The sequence below is a fragment of the Trachypithecus francoisi genome, unplaced genomic scaffold, assembly GCF_009764315.1.
Source record: "Trachypithecus francoisi isolate TF-2019V2 unplaced genomic scaffold, Tfra_2.0 Lachesis_group3, whole genome shotgun sequence".
Classification (NCBI taxonomy): domain Eukaryota; kingdom Metazoa; phylum Chordata; class Mammalia; order Primates; family Cercopithecidae; genus Trachypithecus; species Trachypithecus francoisi.
In genome coordinates, this window is record NW_022681468.1 from 147391666 (window position 1) to 147403850 (window position 12185).

General features: G+C 41.5%; 1 protein-coding gene across 6 annotated transcripts in view; it reads right to left on the reverse strand.

Annotated features, from left to right (window-relative positions):
• The window catches only part of STARD9 (StAR related lipid transfer domain containing 9), a 159949-nt gene that overhangs the window by 75392 nt on the left and 72372 nt on the right, over positions 1-12185 (reverse strand). For all 6 annotated transcript variants that reach the window (XR_004432060.1, XM_033190404.1, XM_033190405.1 and 3 more), the window contains exon 8: positions 897-966. Coding sequence is in view for 5 of the 6 variants with exons in the window: in XM_033190404.1 (XP_033046295.1) it covers positions 897-966 (70 nt within the window). In the remaining variant the exon portion in view is untranslated. The remainder of the gene's footprint in view (positions 1-896; positions 967-12185) is intronic.

Here is a 12185-nt window from a genome sequence, read left to right on the forward strand (position 1 = left end):
AAGCCAGGTAGAATTCATATCTCCCTTAGAAATCCATTACAGTGTTAACCTTCAAAGTCAGGAGAGGTTTTCCTTTATCTAACAGCATCTCACTGTGTTCTGTTCTCAGAGGATCTGGAGAATTGAAGAAAAGGGCCAAAATCTAGAGGCTAGTCTCATGATTCAAGTCTGACACTGAAAAATCACGGAGCTCAGGGTATCCTGAAGACCAGAAGCAAGTGTCTCCAGGAGAGTTCCATGAAGCTCAGGAGAATGTTAAATATAAATTTCTTCCTTTCTGTTCAATTAACTTGGTCCTGTTATTAACAGGATAAATAGAAGGCTCTATAGACTTTTTTACCCCAGGGAAAAAAAGCCTTTTTTAGGGACATTTACTAGTAATATTCTAGGTATTTCATACTAACTTACAACACGGCATGTTATTACAATTTACTATAGCTTTTAGGGGAATCTACAGCACCTGGTTATTCATAGCAGATTCAAAACAGTCTTTCGGGGGCTACCTTATAAGTATGCAAAACTAGAAAAAAAATGGTTTTCTGAAACTTTAACACTATATTCGTCCTTATATCTATCAAACCTGAGGAGAGGACAATGCAGGTAAGAATCTTTTCTTCCAAATTTAGAAGCTCTAAACAAAGTAGAGTAAATTCCTTGGGCTTACTGCCTAATATTACTATGTCCAGAACAGATTCCAGCTTCATTACTAGTGAGAAGAGACTAAATCTTAGTCACCACCCCTTAACCTGGGAACATTACTGTTCTGGGAAGAGCCTCCTGGTTGTGAACACCTCTACACACAGAGACAATTTTAAGTGTCATTATACACTCCCCAAAGGGAAATGGGAACACAGGATAGGAGTGTGAGGATAAAAGAATGATAGAAACAAACAAACCTGTTTGCAATTCCCTCCTCTAAGAGTTGGATTACTTGCTTGTAATTGGTAACTACATGTTGAGATAAACCTATCGGGTTTGTGAAACAGAAAAAAGAAATTAAAGGAAATTTTTAGTAAAGTTTAACCTTTTCTTGTAAGTCTAACTTTATCATTCCTATTTCATATTATTTAATAGACAAAAATGAGGAAATCTGGCCAAATTCATTCAGATAATAAATTAAATCAAGAAATATTTATTGGAAACCTCTTGTCAGGTATATGATAGGCTCTAGGAATATAGGTCTCTGCTGTCACAGAGATTATGGTCTATAATTCATATAGACCATATGCTAACAACAACTATAATTCCTTACAATTCTGCTATACAGGTTATAAGAACTGTTCTCATATATTATCTCATTAGGCCCTCACAAAGTCCCTGAGGTAGGCCAGTGTTGTTTTCCCCACAAGGTGGCAGACTCGGTTTGGCATACAAAATACACAGTACACTTGTCTCTGTCCTCCCACAGTTTACAATCATGGTAAGTTACACTACACAAGACAATATGGCCAAGCGCCACAGAAGTTGGAAAGATGATACATGAGGAGATCAGAGGTGTTGTCAGGGCAGGCTCTATAGAAGAAGTGAGACTTAAATTTAGCCACTATAGAATGGGGAGGGGCTTTAGATAGGTGAAGAGGAGCCTATGGGTATGAAAGTAAATCTTCATGGCTGATTACTAACCAAGTCCCAAAGGCCTTCCCAACTGTTCTAGAGAATCTCTGTATTAGAGATTCAAAGACAAAGTAACTTCATGGGCTTATTACTAAATACAATTACACCGAAAATAACAAAGTAACATAAATGAAACCAACAAAAATAATAGTCAATAGAAAGCAATCCAAGAAAGATCCAGATACAGAAGCTACCATGTCAATTTAAAAGTAACTCTGAAGGCTGGGTGCTGTGACTCATGCCTGTGATCCTAGCACTTTGGGAGGCTGAGGCAGGCAGACCTGAGGTCAGGAGTTTGAGACCAGCCTGGAGAACGGAGAAACACTGTCTCTGCTAAAAATGCAAAATTAGCTGGGCGTGATGGGGCAGGCCTGTAATCCCAGCTACTTGGGAGGCTGAGGCAGGAGAATCCCTTGAACCTGGGAGGTGAAGGTTGCGGAGAGTGGAGATCGCGCCATTGCACTCCAGCCTGGGTAACAAGAGTGAAATTCTGTCTCGAAATAAAAAAAGTGGGGGCGGGGGGGGGGGCAGTGGGGCAGGCTCGGTGGCTCACGCCTGTAATCCCAGCACTTTGGGAGCCCGAGGCAGGTAGATCATGAGGTCAGGAGTTCCAAGACCAGCCTGGCCAAGATGGTGAAACCCCACCTCTACCAAAAAAACAAAAAATTAGCCGGATGTGGTGGCAGGAGCCTATAGTCCAAGCTACTCAGGAGCCTGGGGCAGGAGAATCACTTGGACCCAGGAGGCAGAGGCTGCAGTGAGCTGAGATTTCACTATTGCACTCCAGCCTGGACAATAAGAGCAAAACTTCATTTCAAAAAAAAAAAAGTAACTCTGCTTACTGTTTTCAAGGAGCTGAAAGACAAGATTGTAAACTTGGAAACTAAAATGAAATAATAAAATGGATATCTGAGAAATAATACTGTAAGTGAAAATAAAAACTCAATATAAAGGTTAATAGCAGGTTAGACATAGCTGAAGAAAGAATGAGTGAGCAAGAAGACAGATCAGAAACATACTAAAAATGTAGCACAGAGAGACAAAAGATTAAAAATATGGAGGCAGCCGGGTGCAGTGGCTCACGCCTGTAATCCCATCACTTTGGGAGGCTGAGGTGGGCGGATCACAAGGTCAGGAGTTCAAGACCAGCCTGACCAACATGGTAAAGCCCCATCTCTAATGAAAATACAAAAATCAGCTGGGGGTGGTGGCACGTGACTGTAATCCCAGCTACTCAGGAGACCGAGGCAGGTGAATCACTTGAACCCGGGAGGTGGAGGTTGCAATGAGACGAGATCGAGCCATTGCACTCCAGCCTGGGTGACAGAGCAAGATTCCATCTCAAAAAAAAAAAAAAATGGAGGCTAGGTGTGGTAGTGCACACCTATGACCTCAGCTACTTGAGAGGCTGAGGCAGGAGGGTCCCTTGAGCCCAGGAGTCCAAAACCAGTCTGGGCAACATTAGCAAGACTCCATGTCTAATTAATTAATTAAATATAGAAGAAACGGTAAGACTCACAGAGTATACAGAGAATAGGCCTAACATACCTGCGATTAGAGTCCCAAGAGAAGAATGGGGTAGAAGGAATATTATAAGCAGTAATGGTAGTGGAGGGAAGGGGGGGGGGGGAAAGGAAAGGTAATGGCTAAGAACTTTCTAAAACTGATAAAAAAGATACAAAAGCACGATTCAAAACTCCCAGCATGATTTTTTAAAATCCTGCATCTACCCCTAAGGAGATCATAATAAACTGTTCAAAGACTAAAGGAAAAATATTGAAAAAATTAGACTAAGAGAAGACTTCTCAGCAAAAACAGTGGAAAACAGAAGACAATGGTATAAAATTTAACGACTAAAAGAAAATAGCCATTAATTAAAAATTCTATACTCAGTGAACTTTACCTTCAAGAATAAGAAAAGCAGTCCAGGCGTTGTGGCTCATGCCTGTAATCCCAGCACTTTGGGAGGCCGAGGCCGGTGGATTACTTTAGGTCAGGAGTTCAAGATCAGCCTGGCCAACATGGTGAAACCCTGTCTCTACTAAAAGTACAAAAATTAGCTGAGTGTGGTAGCAGGTGCCTGTAATCCCAGCTACTCGGGAAGCTGACGCAACAGAATTGCTCGAACCCAGGTGGTGGAGGTTGCAGTGAGCCAAGATCGCGCCACTGCACTCCAACCTGGGTGACAGAGCAAGACTCCATCTCAAACAAACAAACAAACAAGTCAAAATAGAACTTGTCAATAGCAGATCTACACTAGAGGGAAAATGAGATTATTCTTGAAGTAGACGGAACTCGGAGATAAAAGGTAGGATATTCTTTAAAAATTAAGAGCCATAAAAATGGCATTTAAGTCAAGAAGGGACAAACTGAGTTCAAGTCTTATAAGGTTTATTGTCTGGGAAGAAGCAGAACAACCAGTAAATATTAGACTTTGATAAGTCAATGGTCTATGTTGTAATCTCTGGAGTGACCACTAGAATAGTAAGACAATGTGTAAATAATAAGCTAGTGGAGAAGAAATATGGAATGATTTTTTAAAGTTATCAAACCAAAAGACAAAGTAAAGAAAAAGGAACATAAAACAGGAAAGGTAAAGAGAAAACACAAAATAACAGATTTAAACCCAAATAAAATTAGTGATTACATTAAATATAAGCAGACCACAATATCAAATTAAAAGACCAAAATTGTGATGAAACAAAGGTAAAACAAAGCAAAAGAAAATTTTTTTAAATAAAAAACACATCTGAAATACATAAAGAAAACTGAAAGTAAAAAAGAAAAGAAGATAAAAATACAAACACTAACCCAAAGAAAGCTAGCTTAGTTAATGCCTGACAAAGTAGACTTTAAAGTAAAAGCATTACTAGAGATAAAGAAAAATCCTTCACAATGAAAAAAGGGTTCAATGAACCAGGAAGTTTTAACAATTCTAATTTCGTATGCATGTAATAATAAAGCCTCAAAATATGTAAAACAAAAATTGGCAGAATTAAAAGGAAAAAAGGCATCCATACTCATAGCAGGAAAGTTTAACTTGCCTTTCTTAGTATCTGTTAAAACAAGTGGAGGCCGGGCGCGGTGGCTCAAGCCTGTAATCCCAGCACTTTGGGAGGCCGAGGCGGGTGGATCACGAGGTCAGGAGATCGAGACCATCCTGGCTAACACGGTGAAACCCCGTCTCTACTAAAAATACAAAAAACTAGCCGGGAGGGGTGGCGGGCGCCTGTAGTCCCAGCTACTCCGGAGGCTGAGACAGGAGAATGGCGTAAACCCGGGAGGCGGAGCTTGCAGTGAGCTGAGATCCGGCCACTGCACTCCAGCCTGGGTGGCAGAGCAAGACTCCGTCTCAAAAAAAAAAAAAAAAAAAAAAAGTGGAAAAATAGAATCAATAGGGGCACAGAAGATTTGAACAAGTATCAAACCTGATAAATAGTAATATATAAACACCATGCCCAACAATTGTGTAATATGCATGCTCTTCAAGCACACATGGAAAATTTACAAAACTGGCCAATGTGCTAGGCTACAAATCAAACCGTGCTATATATATTTCAAACTTTTTCATTATTATTATTCCTATTATCTATTATGATGATCTGTGATCAGTAATCTTTGATGTTACTATCATAATTGTGTTGGTACACCAAGAACCTTGCCCGTATAGAAAAGCAAACTTAACTGATAAATGTATATGTTCTGACTGTTCCACCAACCAACCTTTCCCCTACCTTTCTCGCTCTACTCAGGCCTCCCTATTCCCTGAGACACAACAATACTGAAATTAGGCCAATTAATAACCCTACAATGGCCTTTAAGTGTCCAAGTGAAAGAAAGAGTCTCTCATTTTAAATCAAAAGCTAGAAACGCTAAAGTTTAGCAAGGAAGGCGTGTTGAAAGCCAAGAAAGGCTGAAAGCTAGGCCTCTTGTGCCCAACAGTTGGCCAGGCTGTGACTGCAAAGGAAAAGTTCTTGAAGGAAATTAAAAGTGCTACTCCTTGAACACATGAATGATAAGAAAACAAAACAGTCTTCTTGATGATATGAAGAAAGTTTTTACAGTATGGTTAGAAGATCAAACCATCACAACATTCTCCTAAGCCAGAGACTAATCCAGAGCAAAGCCCTGATTTCCTTCAATGCTATGAAGGCTGAGAGAAGTGAGGAAGCTGCAGAAGAAAAGTTGGAGCTGGCAGACGTTGGTTCAAGAGGTTTAAGGAAATAAGCTTCTCAGTAACATGAAAGTGCAAGGCGAAGCAAGCAAGTGCTGACAGAGAAGCTGTAACGAGTTATCCAAAAGATACAGCTAAAGCTAAGATAACGAAGGTAGCTACCCTAAACAACAGAATTTCAATGTAGACAAATCAGGCTTCTACCGGAAAAAGGTGTCATCTAGGATTTTCAGAGCTAGAAAGAAGTGGCTAATGTCCAGTTTCAAAGCTTCAAAAGAGAGGCTGATTCTCCTGTTAGGGGCTAAGGTAGCTGGTGACTTTATTTTATTATTATTATTACTATTATTTGAGATGGAGTTTCACTCTTGTTCACCAGGCTGGAGTGTGGTGGCACAATCTTGGCTCACTGCAACCTCTGCCTCCCAGGTTCAAGTGATTCTCCTGCCTTAGCCTCCCGAGTAGCTGGAATTACAGGTGCACGCCACCACGTCTGGCTAATTTTGGCATTCTTAGTAGATATGGGGATTTCACCATGTTGGCCAGGCTAGTCTCGAACTCCTGATCTCAGGTGATCCACCCACCTCAACCTCCCAAAGTGCTGGCATTACAGGCATGAGCCACCACGCTCGGCTGCTGGTGACTTTAAATTGAAGCCATTATCACTCTGAAAATCCTAAGGCCAGGCTGGGCGTGCTGGCTCACAGCTGTAATCCCAGAACTTTGGAAAGCCAAGGCGGGTAGATCTCTTGAGCCCACGAGTTCAAGACCAGCCTGGGCAACATGGTGAAACCCTGTCTCCACAAAATACACAAAAAATTAGCCAGCTATGGTAGCGCATGGGTGGGAAAATGAATCACATGAGCCTGGGAAGTTGAGGCTGCAGTGAGCTGTGATCACGCCACTGTACTCCAGATGGGGTGACAGAGCAAGACCCTCCCTCTCTCAAAAAAAAAAAAAAAAAAAAAATCCTAGGGCCCTTAGGATTCATGCTAAATCTACTCTGCCTGTGCCCTATAAATGGAACCATAAAGCCTGGATGACAGCATGTCTGCTTAGAGTAAGCCCATTGTTGAGAACTACTGCTCAGAAAAAAAGATTATTTTCAAAATATTACTGCTTGTTGACAGTGTTCCTGGTCACCCAAGGGCTCTCCTGGAGACGTACAAGAAGGCTAATGTTGTTTTCATGCTTGCTAACATAACATCTGTTCTACGGCCCATGGACCAAGAAGTCCTTTAGACTTTGATAATTTAAGAAATACATTTCATAAACCTATAGCTGTCATAGTGATTCCTCTGATGGATCTGGGCCAAGTCTACTGGAAACTTTCTGGAAAGAATTCACCACTCTAGATGGCATTAAGGACATTCATGACTCATGAGGGGAGCTCAAAATATCAACATGGAGGGGCTTGGAAGAAGTTGGTTCCAACCCTCATGAATGACTTTAAGGGGTTCAAGACTTGGGTGGAAGAAGTAATTCCATAGTGGCGGAACTATCCAGAGAAGCAGAATGAGAAGAGGAGCCTGAAGACGTGACTGAATTGCCACAATCTCAGGATCAAACGTGAATGCAGGATGGGTTGCTTCCTACGGATGAGCAGAGAAAGTGGTTTCCTGAGATGGAAACTACTCCTGGTGAAGATGCTGTGAATATTGTTGAAATGACAAAACAAAGAAACAGAATATTACATAAATGTAGTTGATAAAGAAGTGTCAGGATTTGAGAGGACTGACTCCAACTCTGAAATAAGTTCTACTGTGAGTAAAATGCTATCAAACAGCATTTCACACTACAGAAAAATTTTTCATGAAAGGAAGAGTCAATTGATGTAACAAACTCCATAAGTTGTTTTAAGAAATTGCCACAGCCATCCAAACCTTCAGCAATCAGTATCCTGATCAGTCAGCTGCCACCATCACTAAGGAAAAATCCTGCACCAGCAAAGAGATTATGACTCACTGAAGGCTCAGGTAACCACTAGCATTTTTTAGCAATAAAGTATTTTTAAATTAAGGTATGTACATTTTTAATACATAACGCTACTTTGTACTTAATAAAACATAGCATAAATATAACTTTTATATGCACTGGGAAATGAAAACATTTGTGTTTTTATTTTGATTTTTGCTTTATTGTGATACTCCCTTTATTGTGGCGGCCTGGAATCAAACTTGCGATATATCCAAAGCATGTCTGCATACATGTTGCTTTAGGTGAAATTATACGGAGCATGTTCTTTGAACTCAATACTATTAAACTAGATACCTATAACAAAAATACAACTAGAAAATCCCTGAGTGTTAAAAAATACAGAAACTCACTTCTAAACCCATGGGTCAAAAGAAATCATATTGGAAATTACATACTTTTTAAACTGATTAATGATGAAAATACTACACAATAAAACTGGTGCAATACAGCTAAAGTCATGCTTACAGGGAAATTTATAGCTATAAATAAACATACTAAAAAAGAGGAGGCCAAGGCAGGCGGATCACGAGGTCAGGAGTTTGACACCATCTAGGCTAACATGGTGAAACCTCACCTCTACTAAAAAGACAAAAATTAGCTGGATGCGGTAGTGCACTTCTGTAGTCACAGCTACTCAGGAGGCTGAGGCAGGAGAATCGCTTAAACCCAGGAGGCGGAGGTTGCAGTGACCCAAGATCGTGCCACTGCACTCCAGCCTGGTGACAGAGGGAGACTCTGTTTAAAAAACAAAACAAAACAAAAAAACGAGGGGCCAGGTGCAGTGGCTCATGCCTGTAATCCCAGCACTTTGGGAGGCCAAGGCGGGTGTATCACCTGAGGTCAGGAGTTTGAGACCAGCCTGACCAATAAGGTAAAACCCCATCTCTACTAAAAATACAAAAATTAGCCAGGCATGGTGATGCGTGCCTGTAATCCCAGCTACTCAGGAGGCTGAGACAGCAGAATTGCTTGAACTTGGGAGGCGGAGGTTGCAGTGAGCCGAGATCCTACCACTGCACTCCAGCCTGGGTGACAGAGTAAAAAACAAAATCAAAAACAATAAAAGGGTAACTTTGATGGAGTAATTTTGTATCTGTGGAATCTAGTAAAGAAGATTTGGGGCTTGTAATTAAGACATTGCTTTCATTCATTTTTCTAGTAATTCACCCTTATTTTATAAATGTATTAGTATGGCAAAGATTGGAATTTTTTTAAAAAACTAGTTCTTCCAGCCTGGGCAACATAGCAAGACCCCATCTCTAAAAGAAAAAATAAAAAACAGTTAGCTGGCACGATGGCACATGTCTGTAGTATCAGCTACTTGGGAGGCTGAGGTAGGAGGACTGCCTGAGTCCAGGAGTTTGAGGCTGCAGTGAGTCACAATCGTGCCACTGCACTCCAGCCTGGGTGACAGCGTGAGACTCTGATCCAAAAACAAAACACCACCACAAAAAAAACTGGTCCTTCACCACAGTTCGAGAAGCATATAGAATATCTCTTAAAAATATCTCTTAAAAAAAAAAATCTCTTAAAAATATAATTGCAAATATATTACTTAATGGTAAAATGGTGAAGCTTTCCTCTGAGAACAAGACTCACCACTTTTATTTACTATTGTACTAGAGATCCTAGTTTATGCAGAAAGGCAAGAAAAAAAAAGGCACAAGAACTAAACGGTTGGGGTTGGGGGGAAACTCCTGTGACTTACAGATTGAGTATATAGCAAATACAGAATTTTTCTCAAGTTCCAACTACCTACCTCTTGGTTTGCACCTGTACCTTTACATTAAAATAAAGACCACAGTGAAAATACAGTACTGTCTTTGTCTCACTTAGATATCAGTTTACATCCTATAACCACTGGCGTCTTAAGTATGCTTTGGGCAGGCCATTGTGCATTTCAGATTTCAACTTAATCTCTCATCTAATTAATAAACTTTTTAATGGAAAGGCTACTCCTTTCCTTTCTTTGGATTTACGTAGCTATCAAGGTCCATCTCACAATTCTGAACTGGAACTGCAAGTTCTTTAAGGGCTTATATTTTCATATTTCCCATGGCACCCGGAATACTATAGGCATCTTGTAGGTACTCAATAAATTTCTGTAGAATTGGTTTCAAGCCAGAAACCACTTTCCACTTTAAAGTCATATTCACAGAATGGATGAGCCTTAAGACAGATGGACAGGCAGATAGATAAGATATATATATATATATCAATAAAGAAAGAAAACATTTTTTTTAAAAAGTTTACTAAGATCTCATCAGAGGGTGGTGATGGGAATAACGTAGTTCAGTGTGACTACTCAGGGTCCTAGCTCCCAAGGCGGGCTCTATACTATTTCAGCTCATGGCTCCTTCACTAAGAAATGTCCACCAGTATTTGTAAAGGTTTAAGAATGTCCAGAGTGGTTCAAGAAACTTGTGACACAGAATCTAAGAGATTTTTCACTGGTTTGGAATTTAGCATTTCTTACCTCCTTCCCCTCAAGGGTTCACTCCATAAAGGTATTCAAGTGTCCTGAACTTTGCACCATGAACCCTGAGATTTGAGTCCTGATCCTGTCATTGACGTTTGACATATGACCCAAGCTGTATGACCTTGCAAGAATCATATTTTCTGGGTTGCAGGCACTATGCCAATCAAATAATCTAGGATCCTAGGCCTCTCTCTAGGCTCTTGATGTTCAGGATTCTGTTCCATTCCTCTCTTCCAGTCCAGTGCCAGTTTCCCAGTTTCAATTCTGTCCCAACTCTAGCTGTGTGACTTTGGGAACAACCTTTAACTTTCTCCAGATTTCACTGTTTTCTGTATAATGCGGACATCTGAACTATGTCCGAGTTCTCCTCTAGTTACTCCTCCCACACGTACACACACACTTTTTTTTTTTTGAGACGGAGTCTTGCTCTGTCGCCAGGCTGGAGTGCATGCAGCTGAGCGATCTCGGCTCACTGCAACCTCCGGCCTCCCGGGTTCAAGCAATTCTCCTGCCTCAGCCTCCTGACTAGCTAGGACTACAGGTATGTGCCACCATGCCTGGCTAATTTTTTGTATTTTTAGTAGAGACAGAGTTTCACCATGTTGGCCAGGATGGTCTCAATCTCCTGACCTTGTGATCCGACTGCCTAAGGCTCCCAAAGTGTTGGGATTACAGGCGTGAGCCACCGCACCCAGCCCACACAGACTTTTAAGATGAGAAGTTTGATACCGCTGCATTGACTCATGGTCTGCCTTGAAAGTATTGCTTTACACAGATATGTATACCCACAGAGTTTTACAGAGCAAACTTAAACTGGTTACAGAGTTTTACAGAGCAAACTTAAACTGGTTCCTAGCAAGGGAAATGGTATTTTTGTTGTTGTTTCTAAACTGCCATTTATGATTAAACATTTGGGGAAAGACACAGGTAGCAGAATCAGTCACTGGCATACCTATTGTATCATCCATTTGCCATGCCCTGACCAGAGAACAGCAGCTCTTGATTGTTCATGTCCTGCTCCTTATCAGGATTTAAATTAGCATACTACAGCCAGGCGCAGGCTGGCTCACATCTATAATCCTAGCACTTTAGGAAGCGGAGGTGGGAGGATCAGTTAAGGCCAGGAGTTCAAGACCAGCCTGGGCAACATAGTGAGATCCCATTTCTACAGCAAATTTAAAAATTAGCTGCCTAGGTGCACGCCTGTAGCCCTAGCTACTTGGGAGACTGGGGCGGAAGGATCACTTGAGCCCAGGAGTTCAGGTTGCAGGGAGCTATGATTGCATCACTGCATTCCAGCTTGGGCTACAGAATAAGACCTTGTGGCTAAAAAAATAAATAAAAAATAAACTAGCATACTGCTATAGGAACATAAAATGTATATATTACTTTGTTTTGTTTTGAGATGGAGTCTCGCTCTGTCGCACAGGCTGGAGTGCAGTTGCGCAATCTCGACTCATTGCAACCTCTGCCTCCCGGGTTTAAGCGATTCTCCTGCCTCAGCCTCCCGAGTAGCTGGAATTACAGGTATGCGCCACCACATCCAGCTAATCTTTTGTATTTTTTTTTTTTTTTTTTGAGAAGGAGTCTCGCTCTGTCACCCAGGCTGGAGTGCAGTGGCCGGATCTCAGCTCACTGCAAGCTCTGCCTCCCGGGTTCACGCCATTCTCCTGCCTCAGCCTCCCTAGTAGCTGGGACTACAGGTGCCGCCACCTCACCCAGCTAGTTTTTTGTATTTTTAGTAGAGATGGGGTTTCACCGTGTTAGCCAGGATGGTCTCGATCTCCTGACCTCGTGATCCGCCCGTCTCGGCCTCCCAAAGTGCTGGGATTACAGGCTTGAGCCACCGCGCCCGGCCTGTATTTTTAATAGAGACAAGGTTTCACCATGTTGGCCAAGCTGGTCTTGAACTCCTGACCTCCAGCAATTCACCCACCTCAGCCT